The sequence below is a fragment of the Puntigrus tetrazona genome, chromosome 14, assembly GCF_018831695.1.
Source record: "Puntigrus tetrazona isolate hp1 chromosome 14, ASM1883169v1, whole genome shotgun sequence".
Lineage (NCBI taxonomy): Eukaryota > Metazoa > Chordata > Actinopteri > Cypriniformes > Cyprinidae > Puntigrus > Puntigrus tetrazona.
In genome coordinates this window covers 24,831,182-24,851,636 of record NC_056712.1, presented here as the reverse complement: position 1 = coordinate 24,851,636, position 20,455 = coordinate 24,831,182, and the positions used below count along the sequence as shown (strand labels likewise).

The window sequence follows — 20,455 nt, the reverse complement described above, 5'->3', positions numbered from 1 at the left end:
ACTCTTTTCTGTTTTAATTAAAAATTCTGCAATTAGTTCCTGCAAAGCTGAATTTTCTGCAGCAATTACTTGGGTCTTAGAAATCATTCTGATATTTTATATAATATTTAACGCTCAAGAGGCATTTCTTGTTTTTTATTTTGAATATGTTCTTGCTGATGAATACTTAGTAGTTTAATATGCTACATATTTATTTGAGCTTTTCTATAATAGCATTTACTTGAAGATTTTTTTGCACAATGTAATTGTTTTGATTGCCAAGATCTTCTACTGCCAAAATTTATATATATATGTGTGTGTATATATATATATATATATATATATATATATATATATATATATATATATATATATATATATATAAGCATCACCTGCTCAGCTGTGGTGTCATTAATCACTGCAGTTCTTTTCCCTGAGCAGTTCAACAGCCAAAAGTCAGGTCAGTCTCTGGGTCTGCATGACAGACACATCTCATCCCAGCAGGAATACCACCTCGGCAGTTAACAGCTAACTCAAGGGGCCCTGTTTAACCCTCACTAAAAGTTCCCCAAGTTCACTACCACTGCTGCCTTCTTCTCGGTTCTTGGTGTTTCTTTTTGTCTCTCTTTGTCTGTTTCTGTCTTTCCTCCATCTCTGCACCAATTCTCTCGGGCACCCTGGCCGCTGCGCTGTCAATTTTTTAGTGATGGACTTTAAACTAAGTTAAAGTTCTAGTTGGAGTGCATCTTTGTCTATCAGACTTCCCATTAAATCTGAAATCTAAAACGTCCACTTATTTGCGGTAAACAAAACAGGACTTGTATCCGTTGTGTGTTTTGTTAAGTGTAGATTACACTTGTTTTTCCCCATCCTCAGAGGAGAATAAAAGAATAAAGCTTGAGGGAGAGATGGAGAACATCACATCAGACACCAGTACTCATTTATTTCTTCACTCTCGTCTTTCTGCCCAGTAAGGCTGTTTGGGTGGCACTACCCCTCCGCTGTCTGCAAAGGAGCCAGTTCATTAGACCCATATGCTACAATCAATTCAGCCGAGACTCCGGCTGAGCCCAAATGAGATCCGCTGTGATTTACCTTTTAAATGGGCCTCTTGTTTACCAGTCTATGACACTGTGTGAATATACTAAAAAGTGCAGCTTGCCTTGATTGGGCTCTAGTGTCCTTCAAGGTGCTGCTGAAGCTACCCGAGTCAACCTGCCTATATTCTCTTTCATGCTCATTGAATAGGGAAGTCCACACGGACCTTTTAAGACTATGAGCTCGATTGACTGCCCTTTTCAATTGATTGACCAAAGGATGAAATAAACACTCCGCTATGCAGTGCAACAAATCACCTTGAAAGCCTGTTCTTCTCTACCTGGCATGTAGAAAGACACATTTCTATGGATGATAAATTCAGCAGTAATAGAAACATTCATGCCAGTCCTTTCTGCTCTAATGCAGAATTTCAACCCTGCTTTTCACTGGTCTTGGTATATCTGTATGCTTTTAGCTTACAGTCACCTTCAAAACATACTTTCAGTGTTCATGTTTGTTCTTTTACATGAAATTACAACACAATGACTAAATACATTTTAGTTGGAAAGAAATGAACTAAAGCATCTGATTTTAGCAGATGAAAATTTAATTTTTGTTGATGTGCAAAACTAATATATAATTTAAAACTTAGGAAATCTTTGTTTTTAGTTATTCATTATCTGTGTTTTAGTCATGTTTTAGTGCATTATGGAAAACGCATATTCGCAGCGTGACTTATTCTGTCTAGCATGTAAAAACATTGTACATCCTTTTTATACAGGATACATGTAATTTAAAACCTGTATGACTTTATTTATGGTAGTTTACTTAGTCTTTTTTTTGTCCTTGTAATAAAAGTCTGAAGTCTACTGTGAAATTGTACTTTGATTTCCTTTTAAGGAAATGTTGGCATATGGTTAAATATTTAAAAGTACCTCAGATATCCTGAACTGTCTCTGTACTTCGACATCAGTGAATTGCTTTTGTAAACATTTAAAACTGCATTCACAAGCCTGCTTGTATTTGAAATCAGCTGATTGAGTCTGTAATTTACAGCACAGCTTCATCTCACAAGCATCCCCTGAACGCTAGTACTCTTTGATGTGTGATGCGTAGCAGAGTAGAACTGCAGTGATTTTTCTCAGCAGACAGAATGTGTCTTTAGTCTTTGCTTTCTGACAAGATTTAAGATGGGTGGCAGAGCTTCTAACATGATCTTAATACTGTTTTCTTGCATCGAGATGCAGGATAGGCAATAAAAGACATTTAAATATGTTCTTGTAAGGTCTTTTTCACTTTGTCTCAATTTCTCGCTCTTCCTTCGTCTCAGTGAGGTAATAGTGAGACAGTGACTTGTGGAGTCTCTCTTATCCTCAAAGTGACAGACGTCCCTCCTGTTAGGTATTAATTAGTTCCTAATTGAAAAGGTTGATTAAAATGCAAGAAAGCTTGTTTATGAGCATAAAACATTCACGGCACTGCTGAGCCACTGAGAGCTGGACATGATTAGTGAAAACGAGAAAGTAGCAGGAAAAAAAAAAAAAAAAAAAAAAAAACAGTTTACTCCTTGCCTCAGTCTTGCTCATACACAGCTGCTCTGCAAGAGCTTGTTTTTCCACTGCAAAATTAGAACATTTTTGAAATGTAATAAGGAAAACAATGTCCGTTCTTTGCATAAGATAAAGCAATTTTTATTTTTTAACAATCGTCTTAAAACCCTTTTTACAGTGTGGCAATTTTATTTCCATTTCAACATAATGTGTTTAAAGCAAATATATATTTTTGTGAAGAGCTGTCTTTGATGTCCAAATATTTTATTAATGTATTCATTTGCCATGCTTATTGAGGCAGCCCTCATCTCCGGAATTTTATTTTATTTATCAGTAAACAGCCTCAAGTTGTTTGGAACAGGTTGGTTTTGTCCTCTCATCTTTCCATGAATTTCAGAGTTGCACTGAGAGGTGTTTAGATATCTCTGGCTTCAGTAATGTTTTATTGATAGTTTCATATTTCTGGATTAAAAAAATAAATAAAAGTTGTATTTTTTCTCAGAATCCATTTTGCATGGGATGAAATGTTTTTAACTTGATTTCCTTCCTCTCGTTTTCTGCTTCAACTTAAGAGGGAGGTTGGAAATGGCCTAATTTCATCTACAAACTCCAGCCTGACTTTGTCCACACTTGACTTGACTTCCAAAACTTCCAAAAACCCTACAGTGAAGGGCATCTCCTTCAATAATCTGCTGCCTAAACTGATAATAAAGCACTCAAGGCCCAATGCACTTTCTGTCTGCTGCATGCTGACCTGTTCTAACAGGTCTCCAAATGGAAATTATCAACAAGATGCGCCGCAGATGCCTCATACAATCAGATCTTTAAAAGAATGTACTAGTGTGACTTACACAATAACGGTTTACCGCCTCCAAAAAAAATTCTATAACTATTTGTTCTCTATAACTTGGTTTTTGCAGATAAAACCGTAAATGTTGCTGCAATTACATGCAATTTTTTTAAAAAATATATTAAAAAAAAAAACACCCCCTCAGGCTTCAGCAAAAATTTCACAATGTTAATCAGTAAATTAAAAAATACAGTTCTACACTTTTGTATATTTAAAATGAAACAATCAAAACTATTAAATTAGCCGTTCTGAACACAAGTGAAATCAACATGTAATGTACAGTATGTGATTTGCTATTGTTTTTAATTACGTTTTTAGTGTTTATCGATACATGCTGATAAGTGTATAATATATATTTTCCACACTTGATTTCAAAATGACTAAAACTCTATGGATAATTATATTGGGTGATGAAATGAGCTTCCGGTCTTGATTGTTTTATTTCAGTAGAAAGCGATCTGGTTATTGTGCATTTAAATTCAGTGGAAACCCTAGGAATTATAGATTCTTTCATGCTGCTCTGAGCAAACAGCTGAACAATTTTCTTTGCAGGTGCAGTTGTATGGCAGGAATTTGAGAGGTTAGTGTGTTGTGTGTGTGTGTGTGTGTGTGTGTGTGTGTGTGTCCTTGTCAGGATCAAATGACGGACGAGACAACGATCATGTGTTGTTAAAGTCCTGCTAAAGTGAGCAACCTCAAGCTGTCAAGTGCTTTTTCTTCTTGTAGCCTATGTAAAATAAATGTGTTTGGTGCTGATGTGCACTTAAAGGCTTTGCTTTTGACAGCTGTGGAATCTTCAGCAGTGGACTTTGTATTTGGACATTTCAGCTTTTATCTATTAAAAAAAGAAAGGAAAAAAAAAACAGACCATGTCCTTTTGGCCTCTGCTCTGTTGCTTTGAAAAGCATTTATTTGACCGGTAGGCTAAGAAAAGAAAAAAAAAAGCTCTTACATCAATAAGTCGTGAGAATGTTAAATCAGTTTATTGAGGACTGCAGTACAGAGGTTAATGCATACTCTGATCTCTGAAACATTATAATCTTTTGCCAATTATTTTCCTGCATAATTTGCTTCCTGTTATTTGAGAAAGCACAAGGTCATTCTATAGAATCGTACGATGTACAATTTGACTAAATTGCTTAGTTCATGATGTTTCAGTCAATAATAACTCTTTGCTTTTTTTTTTCTGACCAAACCTTTGCTGACCCATGGGTGGTCTTGGGTCTAGCGCCCTTGTTTGACCTACCAGTCTTCTGCCTTCTGCTCGTCTTGGTCCCAGAAGCCTTGGTCAATAAGGGCCTATTAAACTGAATATATAGGAATCTGTGTTTGCATTGGAAGGTTGGGAGAAAAGCTTCTAATGCTGTAATCTCATCATGCCTTACCACCTGCTGTTGTATGAAGCCTTTCAGGGATCCTTCTTTAATCAACACATAGCCATTACTTTGTTTGCCATTCTCAAATAACTTGGCTTCATGCCTGAGACCTGTGTTTTCCCCCCTGAATGGAGAATTGTGATTCAGATAGTTTTATAAGTGCTGTGCTTTTGTATTGCTTTTATTTAGGTCTCACTCACCTGCCTGTTTTGTACAGTGTGCTTTCAACAGAGTGAGCATCAGTGCTTTAATGTGCAGGTGGAGGATGTGAAGAGATTTGCTGTTGGATGGCTTCCATTTTAAAATGACACAACACACTGGTAGTGTTGAGTCAGCTAAGTGGCTGTGACCGGGTGAAATGCCGCATGACTGGAGCTCAGAAGCAGATGCATTTAATGAAGTGTTCCAGGCTCAACAGAAATTTGCAATATCTGTCATGTTATCTCGTTCTGTGGTTGGTTTGAACGAGTAAACAAACAAAAATAACATTTGAGGCGCTTACGTTGAAATCTGTGCCATTCCAGAGATTTTAGGAGCAGAAATGCATTGCTCGTATCTTTGCTTTTATTTATAATATTTAGTACTTGTTGCCGTTTTTTTTTTTTTTTTTTTTAAATAGTGCATATTTTAATTCCAGCATGATACCTTGTCCTATAGACCTTCAATGTAAGGCACATTACAACAAATTACTCTTATGATTTTTTTGTTTTGATTTTGAATGTGCGGCGTTGAGGTGAAATAGCAGGGAGTAACAAGCCACATAATAGTACAACTACGACTACAAATAATAATAGTTTTATACATTAATTGTAGAATGATCCTAATGTTGTCTTAGTCATCTTATATCGTCAGTATCTAGATACATGACACTATCATCTATCAGTGTAACCCTAATATATACTGTATGTATATAGTATAGTACAGTATAATATAGTATATATTGTGTCCAACATAGTTTGATTCTTCATTAAATGATTCTTAACACCCTTTTTCATGAATCTGAAATAGCCTGACCAGCAGAGTCCTTTTCATGAACAAATAACACAAGTAAATTGTTTCTTTTTAGCACATTATAAATATAAAGTGTGATCCGAGTGGCTCATTCATGATTTAATGGCTTTTATGAACTGATTTTTTTTTTATGCATACTGAGTAGGTTGTTCATTTGACACATTTGACAGTTATCGTCGTTAAAAATACACATTTGTATTACTTTTTTTTTTTTTTTTTTTTTTACACGTTTGTCTTGGGGGTGAGTCAAAAACATGTGCTGCTCAAACAAAGCTTGTTGCAGATGCCGTGGGAGTGTTTAATTTGTTTTGAGCACAGAACTTTCCCTTAAATATCTCAACATCTGTCCATGTTTCCTGAGGTGATAAATAAGTAGTTAGCTATTCGTAAGCAGGGTGGCACTTCTCCTTTATGATAACTTAGACTGCGTTCCCTGTGGGACGCCACTCCTTGTGTGTTCTTAAGAAGAGAAAGTGCAAAGCTGCATGTCTTGATGGGAAATAACCCAGTGAGTGCAGCTCCCTGGACACATCAAAAGACTTATCATTGAGTAGCAGTGGGTGTCCTCAGGGTCTTTCTATGGGTGCTATTGTCCATGCATCTCAACTGATGCTGCATTCTGCTGACCTTTCAGACCATGGAGACTAGAAACTTGAGAGAGCGGGATACATTTTTCTTTTTTTTTTTTTTTTTTTTTTTTTTTTAAATACACGTGTGTGTTTGTGTTTTCATTGTGAGCTTCTGTTTTGTAGGTTTGCTTGTTTTCCTATGGAGTATGAGCTGGCTCCCCCTCAGTAAAACTGTCAATCATGCACTAATGAGCAGTAAATAATGGAATAAAACATTCACAACCACTTGGCTTTGATATGGCTTCATGTGCACTAATTGCAACGATTATATCTGTATTATTTTTCAAAAAGATCAGTGGGGCACTCCAGTAATTTTCATTAATCATGTACAAAGAAGAGGTAATTAAAAACCCCATTATCACCAATCATTTCGGGTGTTTATAGAGGGATCCGAATATTAATATAATTTAATTCACACAAGACATTAAATGCACAAAAGATTATTTCAAGGTCCCGCTGTTTCATAGTGTGCATATTGGCTCTCTCCGTGGAGTTTTGCTGTAGTATTTTTTCAGTTTGAGTTGTTAAGTCACATCCTGTTATTGTGTGTGCACCTGACGGTCATGCTCATGGGTGCACACTGATGATAACTGCTTTTCTTACTTTGATGGCCCCTTACTGCTGTCACCGAGATATTCGACAAGGTCACGCGAAGTATGGAAGAGATAGAGTCATGGGGGTATCGGCAGCAGGTTATCTGTTTACTCCCTATTAAAGTGACACTCAGTTACGAAGCGTAATTTAACAGAATTATTCCGCTGCGGTGACCTCACGCAGAGATAAATTACATCCACAATGTGTGACGCACCGCTATCGCTCTCCTCCATCAGCTCGTAATCATGCTCTCTCCGCGCATATCTGACTGCAAACAGACGCGCATCTGCCGATCTAGATCCAGATCTGGACCCAGATTACTGTGGAGCATCCTGTGCGCACAGAGCCGGATAATGACATCATTCAGGAAGTCATTGCAAAAAATGGCTGTTTCCATAGAAATAGGAAAGTGTAGTACATTAGCAGTGTTTTTTTTTTTTTCTCAAATAAATGTTATTGAGCATTCTATTAATCAAAGAGTACAGAAGAAAAAAAAATCACAAAAAATATGAACAAAAATGCACAGCTGTTTACAGCATTGGTAATAAGAAATGTTTTTTAAGCACCAAATCAATATATTAGAATATTAAAAGGAACATGTCACTTAAGAATCAGCTTTGACTCAGAATCAGAAATAAATTCAGTTTTAAAATATATTAAAATGGAAAACTGTTGTTTAAATTGTAATAATATTTCCCAACGCTAGTCTGTTTTAATATTTAAAAATATTATTACAATTTAAAATTCTATTAAAATACTGTTACTAGGAATACTGTTACTACAGTTAATACTGTGCAGACTTACTTTTATATTTTAGTTACCGTTTTTTTGGATTAATAGGTTTAAACAAAAATTTTTTTTTAAACAATCATTGTATTTCCATTTCAGATAAAAAAAAAAAATTAAATAAATAAAATAATAAAAGAGCCTACACTGCAAAAAATGTTTTTTGTGTTGTTTCCAGCCAAAATATCTAAAGATTCTTACATCAAGAAGTAAAAAGCAGTGTCTTGTTGCTAAGAACAAGTTAAATTGTTTGCCAATAGGGTAAGCAAAATCATTTTATTTCAAACATAAAACAAGATTATTTTGCTTACACCACTGGCAGATTATTTGGGCTGTTTCAAGTAAAAGTTCACTTAATTTTGACTAGTTTTTGTTTTTTTCTGGAAACAAAACAAAAAAAATATCTAGGCTAAAAAATATTTTTTGCATTTATTTACTGGAGGATTTGACTTTTAAAACCAATTAGTGCCCCCTTGAGGAAGACCCCTTTTTGTCCCCTTCATAGTAAACAGTTGTTTGTGACAGCATGTGGCACTCAGTAGCGGGTCCCCGCGCAGCCTGTCAGTTTGCTGCTGTCTCATTATCAATGGGTGTAGGATGCAGAGGTGCAGAGAAACGCAGCGGGCTCGTCCCCTCCTTTTGCGATAGTTGCACTCTCTCACATCACATCGTGCCAAGGCCGTATCACAGTCAGGAAGAAAACACACATACACACTTATAGCCAGCCAGTGTCCCTGTACCAAAGTGAAATTGACAAGCTCAGTGGAGTAATTGTTCCCTGCACTATTGTTTCTGGCAGGAAATACTGTTATTGACAAATAAGGATTCAATAAGACTCGGAGATGAACACTTTGGGTTTGGTCAAAGGACTGTATTGGTCTTTTCACTGAGCTCTGATTCTCTCTCCTCTCTCCCTTCCTTTCCAAGTCTATCTCTTTTTCTTCTCTTTATCTCTCCAGCGCTCGATCCATCTGCTGGTCGGTCTCTTCTCCTTATCTCTGTCTCTCTTTTTCTTTCTTTCTATGTGCTGCGTGCCCGCACACAGACCATTCCCCCATGTTCTCGTCAGCCAACAGCAGAAACCCAATTACAGTGAACCAGTGGATGTGGCTGTCTGCATGATTAGTGTGGTCTGGTGTAATGTTGATATCATCCCAACGGATTGAGCTGGCCAGGGTCATTAAGCAGCATATTATGGCCTGTCTTTGGTTTCCAGTGGTAAAGGTCAATGGATAGTGAAACCAGAAACTCTCTTTCTTGAGTGGGTTAGATTGAGGGTTCTGCCTGTTTTTGGCAAGGGAAGAAATACAGAGAGCACTTTGCCCTTCCTTTTCATTTTTTAATTTTTGTAACAAACTTGATCTGTTTGTAATACTTAATCCAAGGGATTTTGTATTTAAGGGTATTGACGACACTAAATGTGTGTGTGTGCATGTATGTATTTATGTGTGTGTGTGTGTATATCACAATAATATATTATATTCAGTAATTAAAGCTTAACATTGTCGTTGCCAAATTTTAATGTTACACTTTTTCAATAAAAACCTGTATATATGTAAACATTTGTATACATCATTATGTCTTTCACACTTAAAGTTAATTGTTAAAAAGTACTCAATTTATAACACTGTTAAATTGAATATTTTGGCAAATCATTTGTTATTATACCTAAATGTAGTTGTAGCATTTTGAACAATTAATTACGGTTTTTATTGTTTACATTTTAGACAAAATGGCAACATATAATACTAATATTCTATTAATTTATTAACTTCATTGGTTGTCAGCAATTATGGATACAATATATAAAACAAAAAACAACAGCTGAAAATTGGTGCATCTGGAATAAGTAGTGTGCCAAAATATAATATAAAGTTTATTAGGGGTTTGCACCAACCCTTAACAATAAAAATGAGAAGTACGTGTTATGCAGAACAGAAAAGTTACAGGTACCTTTTGCTTTTCCAACCTAAGGATAATCTGGATAATGTAAAGATACTCATAGTTACTCAGCCATCATGTGGTTCCTCTCATATTGAGGCAGAAAGCAGCTCTGCCTGTGGTTCAGTGAATCCGAGATGGCTGTCTGCAGCAGGTCTGGAAAGAGCCAGGGGCAACTACAGTTACTAGAGACAGTAATGAGGGAAGTAATAACCTCTCTTGCACACACACACCCCATTACTTCTATCAGGCAGGTATAAGCACACCAGTCATATCTGGTCCCTCGGATTCCCTCATCTGAACTATAGAGGCAGATGATCCGAGTGATCTTTAGTTGGATCCAGATCAAGACAAATTCAAGTATGAGGACCTGCCTGAGAAGAAAGAGACGAATATCTTCAACCTGAGTGCCTCAGATGTGTTTGGGGGAGGGTGTTGTTCTTATACTCTGACAGAAAGAGAGAGAGACAGAGAGAGAAAATGGACTAAGTGAGTTCGCATCAATTTAAAGAGTAGTTAGATCTCACTTTTTTATTCTTTTATAAGGAGTCATGCAAGAACTCTGCAGAGCTCTGCTTCTTTTTGAACATCTTTTTCAGACAAATGATGGTACCAGAATACACAAGGTCAGTGCAGATTCACAGCTGCCAGTCAACATCAAGGCCGCTTTTATTGCAACAACAACCCGTCATGTCGTTCTAAACCACCGCCTACGTTTAACCAACTGCTTAAAACCTAATGCTAACACCTGCTGATCGCACCAGAGTAAATCACTGCGCTGTCTGCCATGTTTACACGTTCTGCAGACTCAACACGTACAGTGTCTCCCCATCGCAACCCCCTACTTGCCTATAGTAATGGCTCATTTATTTTCCTGTTGCTATATAAACCAGCGCTGCCGCCCGTGTCGGAGTTTCTTCGCTGCGCCTCGACAGAGCAGAAATGGGACTCCATCACAAAGATGCCCTGTTTATTCCTCCAAGACTGCCTATTAGTGCAGCTTGCCTGCTGGGGAAGCCACATCCTGGGACGCCGACATTAAAGCGCATTCGTACCAGGGAAGAAACCGCTAATACTCGCTCCATACTACCCTACATACTTCTCTGTCTGCATTAATTCATCCCTCCGTCTACACGGGTGACTTTGACAGCCCACCCTGTGCTCCGCCGCCCTCTTCTTTTTCCTTTGCCTCGTTTGGCAGGTTGTTGTTTTCAGAACATACGGATAGAAAACAGCTTCAAAAGAAAAGGAAACACATGGATGACTTGAATAAGATAGAACACAACTGTGAAAAAAAATATATATAAAAATAAAAGAAACCTAAGTAAAATGACAAGAATAAGAATGATGTGGTATATAAAAAGTGGAACGCATGGCACAGTTTTCGATTCTTTTGCCCAAGGGGTGCAGTGCAGGTAACAGATTGACAATCTTCACTCTGTCTGTCTGTCTGTCTAGAGCAAGAGAGCGAAGAAAGCAGTCACAAAAATCTGCGAGCTTGGCAGCTTGCACAGAAATTGATTTTTGTATGCGCGACTGCCGTGAATAAATCCACCTAGGCCTGGTTATATAGGTAGAAGGGGATGATAAGACAATTCAGCCTGTCACTAAATTGATTTGTTCTTAGTATTTTATCTGTTTCCTGTTCGTAATGATGTTTTATTTTATACGCCAGTGCTCGATTAAAGTCCTTCATCTGTGCAAAGCAAACAGATGAACCACAAAGTAAAGGAATAGAACAATAAAAAAAAATGTAGCATATGTATGTGCAAAGATTTACTGTCTGTATGCCTTTCATAAGTGTGGGATTGTGAGTAGAACATGTATTACAGCACAGTCAATAAATTAAATTGTCATGTGGATACAACAGAATGTTTTTAGAAAATATATTTTATTCTTAACTTTACTGTCTTATTTTGTGCTGTTATATTGTTTAGTTTAGTTGTTTTTTTTTTTTGTGTGTGTGTGTTAAATTATTGTTATCGAGTTAATACCATTAATATATATTTATTTAGGTGATTCTAATGGTAATGATAACTAAAGAGGTCAGAGAGCCATAGGGATTACTGTGTAGAAACTTTAGGAACCATTGAACTTGTAATCACATTTTAAAATGATTATTTTCTTTTTTCAGTTTAATGTGCAAAACATTATGATTGGGTTCTGATTTACATTCTCTGCAGTCACTTAAACATTTTTTAACAAGGTTTACATAATAAAAAGGCTTTTTTTTATTTTTTTTTAAACCATGTTTTAAGCATCTTTTGTGCAGTTCATTCGTTTATTCATAGATGTTCTTTAAAGCTTGAGTCATCAGTAGTAACAAAGTTAATTTGTTTATATAACACCGTTGTCACTCTTCATAAAATGTGTATGAACACATATGAACCATATTAAACTCCCCAACATGGTCAACAGCTGTATTCTGTGAATATAGCCATTGAGTGCCCAACAATAGCATTCACTCCATATCAGTGCAAAAATATTATATTTTAATAAGCACTTCATTTTGCTGTTTTTATATTGTGTGGGAGCATTTCCCATTACTGTGTGTGTGTGTGTGTGTGTGGGTACTGTAGAATTAGCATGAGGCAGCTCCTGCTGACTAGTCTAGCTGCTAGCTCTGTGTCAGTCAGTTCTGTGGGTGGGCAGTCTGCTGATTTAGGGAGGAAGTGAGTCTGCAGTTATGGAGTGTTGGTAATCATTCTCACCTGCTGGAGACTGGGATACAGCTGGGAGCACAGGGGCGCTGCCTCATCCACAAATCAGGTGTTGGTAACTACTTCCCCCTCCTAGTATTTTCTGCCTGTCGTCAAATGATGAGGATTCCAATGCTTTTGCTCATTTATTGTCAAAATAAAGCTGAAAAACAGAGTCAGAAATCGCAAGTAGAAGCAGAGAGAGCTTTCTTAGGAAGCTCATGAACTCCTGCGATGATCGAGTCTAATACAGATGTCGTAATTAACGTGTGACAGGCCTAACAGGGTGTAAAGCGCAGCGGTGCAGTGGCTGATCCCTTAATGTGTCTCGTTCCCGCAGGGTGGACTGAGGAACAGCAAGCACGAGTGTACTCTCTCGTCACAGGAGTACGTGCACGAGCTGCGCTCAGGCATCTCCGAAGACAAACTGCTCAACTGCCTGGAGTCTCTGCGCGTGTCCTTGACCAGCAACCCTGTCAGGTCAGTCAGTCATTTCTCATACACTCTGTCCACAGCACTAACTGTTTCATTCTCTCCACATTCTGACGAGAAACTGTGACATATCAACACTCTTTTCAGCCACCTCCAACCACCTTCTCACTGTCAAATGATAAGTTAAACCTAATTTTCCAGTCTGCACGTGGCGATTTTGACAGTTTTCTTTCAGGACGCTAATTGGAAATCTGTCAATGAGTCTTTTAACCTCCAGTCGGTATGGATCCCCAATTCTGGTTAAATAAGCGTGGCCCATAGTATGGCCGACTAAATGAGTGTATCCACCAGCCACTTTGAGCCTGGACCTGTCATCTCCCCCTCTCTATCTATTAAGCTCTAATAGATAGGAAATCCTTTTTTTAACACTTCAGACAGCCAGCCATTCTCTGAAACGTTAATAAGCGCACCAACCACCACTACAAGACCAAACGCCTTCACTTTCAAGTCCCTCCAGTAAAGTGTGTATCCCGTCGTTCCTCAACTGTTTCCTTAATCTCTTCTGATCGTGCCTAATGTACTTAAAATAATTTATTTTTATTTTTTTGCCTCTTCTCATTCATTCATTCATTCATAATAAGACCCAACTCATTTTCCCCAGCCTGCTCTCCCAGAAAGTCGTCTCACCTCCCCTCTCATGGACGGGATTTTCAAATTTAATTTGGTCCCAGTAGCTCAGAGGAACACTATGTGACAGCAGACTCTCTCAATTATTTACCAGAGCACTGTCTGAGAGATGGCTCTTAATGTGAATCAATGAGCGCAGCATATAAAGTGGTCATCACACAATTGGCAGGCAGACGATCTCTTTAAGTCCACCGTTGCGCAGTGGGAGAAAGGACCCGAGCGGAACCGCCATTTGATCCGATGGCATTATGCACCATGCTCTCAACAGATGTGTTTTGCACTGGAAAGCAATTAATAGACGGCCCTGCCCTTCTCCCCAGATGGTGGTACAGTGCAATGAGTCAAAGGAACACAAACACCGGAATGACTTTGCTATTGTTTTCCTGTCACAGAACACATAATCTAGAATGTGAGTTGTAGAACACTGCGCCTCAAGGTAATCTCTTGTTATTGCCCTAATTAAATGAAGGGATGGCATCTCGTTCTGTTGTCTTTATCAGATCATCACATTGTGGCGTCGGGGCCCCGTGCATCCAATTATTTATCCACTGTTAGCCATTAATCATGGGAAATGGATACAGAGCATTGTTCTTTGAGAAGCCTGCACTTCGTACCCCCACGAGGACAGGTTGTTTGTAAAGATCAGACTTGCTGGCTGAAGACGAGTGGCGTCAGCACTTCTTCTTGGTAAAAGGGCAGTTTGCGCTGAGGGGCCGGCGAGGCCAGGACCACCCTCCGGGCGTTTGCAAATGGCTGAACTTGTGAGTATGCAGTCAGATAGGGGTGCCGAGTGGTGACTCGCTCACCCACTGAAGGTCAGGTCTTGCTCAGAGAGAAGCACCCTGGGGTGACATACTTGGACATGCTCGATGTGGTGATATCATTCACCTTTTACCTCAGTCTGTCCATTTTTTTTTTTTTGCCTTTTAAGTAAACTGAAAGAATTCTCTCAAGAAGCTTCTTACCGGCATGCTTGCATTATGATTAATATGAGTGGAGCTAATTATTACGGATCACAAAACACAATATCCACCTTTGCACTGAATACTTTATGTTAATGTAACCTTTACAGTGTTCTGGGTTTATGTAGTTGAGACATTCGCCCCAATGACAAGAGCATTATGCAGTGCTGTTATCCTAAGTGGACAGTTTCATGTGCTGTTTCAGCTTTATTCCATATGTATGGACCATCTAAAGACAATTTGAGGTGGAGGTGTTACATATTATAAAAATAGTTTCTTTAGATCAAGGAATCAAAGAATAGCTAGACTTGTTCCATCCCACACTATTAGAAACAAGCTAGGTTTCTGTTGAAGATTTAATTCCTATTGGACCCAACTTATTACTTCTGAAACCACTGTTTTTTTTTTTAACAAGACTATGAGTTTGAAATGTTTGGACATAAAGCCACAGTATGTGCTGAATGAAAAATTAATTTGTGATGAAAATGACCCCAAGTTCCTTTACTTTGCCAAGGTGCAATTACTCATGAGTCCGATCATACCTTATCTCTGTCCTCTGCAAGAAATATGTTAGAGTGTGAATTCCTTTTAAGTCATGATTCCTGCAACATGTTCTGTCCCATAATAATCAATCTGCACTCACAGAAGTGCAAAAAGGGGTTGAAGATGGTTTATTCATGGATGTAAAAAGATAAAATTATCACACACATTTAACTCATTTAAATAATGTTGCCTTAATGGGATGGAATACTAATAATACGAGAATTTTGATTCTGTTTATTGTGAAAAACATGCTCTGTTTTGACTTCACATGTGAAGTTTAAATTTCCATTTTTTTGAGACATTTGAGATAGAAAAAAAAATGTGTTGCCATTATCTCTGTGAGATTTTTGTCCTTGGATATTAGAAAAGAATATTCCTTAATCAATTTAAGTGAATCTTAACAGACAACATGAACATTTTTATAAAAAATACTAGTCACTATGGCAATGCAATGGCACAAGAAAACTAAAATGATTCATTATTATTTTTTTTTTAATATACAGCTCAGATAATACATCTTTTAACCGTAATTTATTTCAAGCTTCAAGTTTCTGATTTTAAATCCTCGAAAAGGTTTGCCAAAATGTAATAATGATGATGAATTATGACAGCTGAGCCTAAATTGTATGTAATACCCTTTTAAAATAATTCTTAATTAAATATGCTTTGTAAATCAATCAATTATAAATTAAGGTGTAAGTGAGAAGAACTCAGTTCTTGTCTGCTTATCTCTTCTCATTGGTTGGCCTGTATTTATGTAATAGTTTAATTGTCTGGGTTGAGCACCTGTTTGGCTGTCCAGGTGGCTGCTGGGTTGGAGAAGACTCTCATTTCCCAGTGGTCCCTTACAGGTGTGGAGCTCACAGCCTCACACATCTATACACAGATGGCTGTGCTTGGGGCGGATACAGCATCTTCCTTTACCATTTCACTTTTTCTTCTTTTTTTTTTTCCCACTTCCTCTCATTTTTTTCATATGCGTTTTTTTTTTCTACCAATCCTCCGCTGCTCATTTTGGTAGACTACATCTTCATCTTCTGGCTTTTTCTCACTATGTATCCATCATTCTTTCACACTTGTAGTCTTGTTTCATTAACTCTGAATTCTCAAACTTGCCAAAATGCAGACTAACAGATAATCATTTGGTCTTATTTCCTCATTTATGGAGAGTTAATATGCACTGTAACTAATGGCAGCGATTTCCTCTTGCCTTTCTCATGCTTTCGTTCTTTCTGTTTTTATTTCTTTCTGATGCAGCTGTACAAACAGTGCCACAGGCTTGCAATGTAGTGCAGAAACAATATTACAATGCAAGAAGTAATCCAGAACTTTCTTAACACCCACTCATGCATAAAACCCTCCAGCTTTGTCATCCATTCCAACAGCTCCGATGGATCTTGCGCTTTCGCACATAGACGAGCAATGAGAGATCTCCAGTGGCGTACAGGCTGCGTTGATTCTTCATCAGTGCACCACCAATAGGAATTCTCATTTTGTCCAGGACATGGCCCCACTGCACTCCTCAGAACGTCTAAAGGGCTTGACTTTTCACTTTCTTGTGCTAAGCCCTTGGTATTACGCTCTCCGCTTTTACACTCCACTTTAAATCCCAGCTGTGACTTCCGTATTGAATCTGCAGGCTCAAAGATATGCGCCGGAGAAAATCAGACAAACCTGAACTTGGCTCCAACTTTTCATTATGTCCAAATCTTCATGGTGGAGTTGCTGCATTTTTTCTCCCCCTAGGGTTTTTTTTTTCAGTAGTAGCAGTACTTCTTTCTTTCTTTATTTATTTTATTTTATTTTCTAGTGTAGGGTTTGAATGTAAGCTAGCCATGTGTTGTAGTTAGCAGTGTGGGACATGAGCCTGAGGAAGCAGAGATGTGCTGACACTACCAGCCGCCCCACAGAGCCTGTGAATCCATCATTCTGCCTATGCGGCCGTCCTTCGCTCAGCGCCCGTGGACACATGTGCGGGAGGTAATGGGCTTATTAGTGCCTTTGAAGATTTGATACTCTTTAACAGGAATCTGTTCAGCCTCCGATCCTAAAGGCTGTAGCCCTACTCGAGGCGTAGAATGAGTACAGAATGGTAGACTATAAAACAATCACACTCAAGGTGTCACGATGTGTGTTCTTTTAAGCACCAGACTGCTTAGAAACGCACATCCAACTATCTCTTTTCCAAAACCTAGTGAATGTGTATGGTGGCAGCATTTAAGGGATCAGGGCTCCTATCCAAAAGGTAAGCATCTTAATTTTGCTGCTTCCAAAGAAGCAAGAAAGCAGTTTAATTAAATTATTTAAAAGTTCTTAAAGGCAGCACATGCATTCTTATTAAGCCCTTCCATAACGCGTTGTGTAAGTTTGTGTTTATCCAAAATGGTGAATAAGGAGAGAGAAATAAATCTAATCCAGTGCCTGCCAAAAGTTGGGAAATGTCCTAGGCAAAGTGGGGTTTTGGACAGTGTCAGCATAAATCTTTATTATTTTATTGATTGCATAAGGGACAACACAAACTATGAAAAAATGCTTTAATAAATAATAAAAAAACTATTGACGCCATCTCTAATCTGTTTTTTTAATTAATCTATTGTGTGAATCTGTTTTTTTAATGCAGTTTTGAATTGGCTTTCATTAGTGTTTTGGAATTTAGTTTTAATTTTAGTTTTTGTATTTTTTTATTTTTATATTTGTATTTATTTTTCTTTTACTATATTTTATTTTTACCAGAGCAATATTAAAAAATTTAAGTTAACCTAATATATAAATATATAGCAGTAGTATTTTATTTATTTCACTGTATTTTAAATTAATGAAAACATATTTTTCTTTTTTATAGTAATTATTATTATAGTATAGTATTATGGTAATTATTTTAAATAATAACACTACTGCCGACCAGTATATTTATGAAGGTGTGCTGACCCAAAGTGTAAAAAAAGTACATAAAAAAAGTAAATAAAATATAAATAAATACATAAATAACCGATGAAAACTATTTTAAGTTTAATCTGGTGATTAGGCATCACAGTTGCAAATTGTTTCATGTTGCTATTATGATGTAATAAGGAAAAAAGGAGGATTTTGTTTTTTTTGTTAGCATTTTTGCTTAAGGCATTTAGAACTTTTGTAGGGCGATTTAAGCCATTTTAAATTTCATTCTTTTTTTTTTCTTTTTTTTTATTATAGTAATGTGTAAACACAAGAAAATTGGAAAAAAACACAATACCACAGTTCTGACAAACATAATTTTGATTTCAAAAGGAAAAGTGTTGATTTAAAAATAGTTATCAATAACACATCGAGTTTTCTATGTGTAAAACCTTTTGTGTTACTGTTCCAAGTCTGTCACTTATGAGGATGCATGATAGATAGGATGTAGGCACATTCAAGTTTTGGAACAGAGCTTACTGATATAATAAATTCACATATTGAATAGTTTGTGTGTATATGTGGGCATGACATATGTTTAGCCAAGGCTGCTTGTGATTTTTATGAATATAACAGGCAACAGAAATTGTCATGATGGATAATGGCGGGAGATGTAGACACACCAGAGCAGGTTTTCAAATGTTGTTTATAATGTGAGTCTACCGTTTAAAGTTTTATTTTCTTCGTGCACCTTGCTAGACACCCTTGTCCATCATACATAATTGATTTTCTAAATATGTTTTGACTTTTTAGAATTTTTTTTCTCCAACTGGCTTCTGATGACAGATACAAAGAAAGAAAATACACTCATGTACAGATAAAATTGATATTGTGATTCTGAAACTGTGTTCATTATTTTATAAAATACATTTTGAATTATTGGACAATTCTGTCTCGGAAGACAACTTTGATTAATAGTGTATAAGTATTGGGAAATAACTGTCTGGGTGATGTCTGTTGATCATATTTTACTTTGTGGTCCTGGGATGTAGTTTCCTCACTGTCAAGGTCAGAAGATTGGAAGCAGACAGTCTACAGTCTTTAGAGGTAAAACTTCGAATATCTTTAGAGTTAGTATATGCTGAGTTACACAGAGAAAGTTATCAAAACTTCACCTGTTGGTCCATGCAATAAATTGTCTGCATCGTTGTGGCAGCAGAGTGAGGCCGAGTTTGCAGCGCTCTATTAAGGTCATTTTTCCTGTGCCGTGTGGCTAGTTTCTGCGCTCGCTCGATCTCTCTCTCTCTCTCTCGCGCTCTCTCTCTCTCTCGCTCTCTCGCTCTCGCTCTCGCTCTCTCTCTCTCTCTTTCTCTCTCTCTCCAGACTCCAAATGTTATTAGAAACCTAGTTCTGGCCCTAAGGCTCTGGATCAGCTCCCCTGATCCAGCCCACGTCAAGGAGAAATAAAGGACTGAAGTCGGAGAAATTATCAATTCATACTTGCACAGCTGCGATTCAATGTTTTCAGCTTCATTCATTTCGGCCTAATGAAAAAAGTAACCATTTTTAACAACTGTTTTCTGCAGTGTTTTTGTTTTAATAAGTTCATGAGTGAAGTTATTTCTGGCTTCCGTTTTTGCAAATACATGCTACTTACTAATTATGTTGTTTATCACCATGTAAGACCCAGAGTTTGATTTGACTTGTTCTTATTCCGTCTTCTGCCGCTATGGCTAAGCTGCCTGTAAAAATAGATGCTGTATTTTCTTTGTGAGATTACTGAACACGCATTTAGCCATCATAGCCCTGCACGCCCTGTCAAGCCTTTTGTGTTTTTGCGAGCCGGTGTACCTGAGACTGTTATATAGAGAGTCTAATAGAAGCAGTGGCCACATCTGCCGCTACAGAAGAGCTTTTTCAGAGGCAGTAAAGGAACCCACCAATCCTGATGTCCTTCGTGACTGGGTATATTTTAAGCGGGATGCCCATTTCATTTTATGCCACCATCTGTTAACCTCAAAGCTAGCCATATCTGTGGAGCCCTGCAGCAAGGCATACATAATTCAGATATCTGATTTGAATTCCATATTGATTTAAGTGAGAAATGGTATTGCACAGGTACATGGGGAAAATTAGTATTCTGCCACGCTAAATTCAATATCTTTGGGCTGTCTGTGATTTTCACCGCATCCTGTCTTGTTATTAATTGTTTTGTCAAGCCTTTTCACCTTTTATGGGAGGTTTTGGGGGCTTGTCTCACTCTGAAATTACATACTGCAGTAGAGTGATCTGACTAATATGGATTTTCTTTTGTCTGTTTTTTTTTATTTTCGGAGCAAGTATTACAATTCTGTAATTCCATGACAAGCATTACAAGCAAGTGTGATATAGATAGATTATATGTCAGGGCTCCGTATTAGAGTATTTTTAGGTTTATTTTTCCTCTAGCACACTGTGTATCTGATGTTTTTGAGTTATTTGGGTCAGGAGATTGAGGAGCAGGT

The 20,455-nt window shown here is 37.5% G+C and overlaps 1 protein-coding gene across 7 annotated transcripts in view; it reads left to right on the top strand.

Annotated features, from left to right (window-relative positions):
- The window catches only part of diaph2 (diaphanous-related formin 2), a 350,703-nt gene that overhangs the window by 79,668 nt on the left and 250,580 nt on the right, over positions 1-20,455 (top strand). For all 7 annotated transcript variants that reach the window (XM_043256805.1, XM_043256804.1, XM_043256807.1 and 4 more), the window contains one exon: positions 12,794-12,933. In XM_043256805.1, the coding sequence (XP_043112740.1) occupies positions 12,794-12,933 (140 nt within the window). The remainder of the gene's footprint in view (positions 1-12,793; positions 12,934-20,455) is intronic.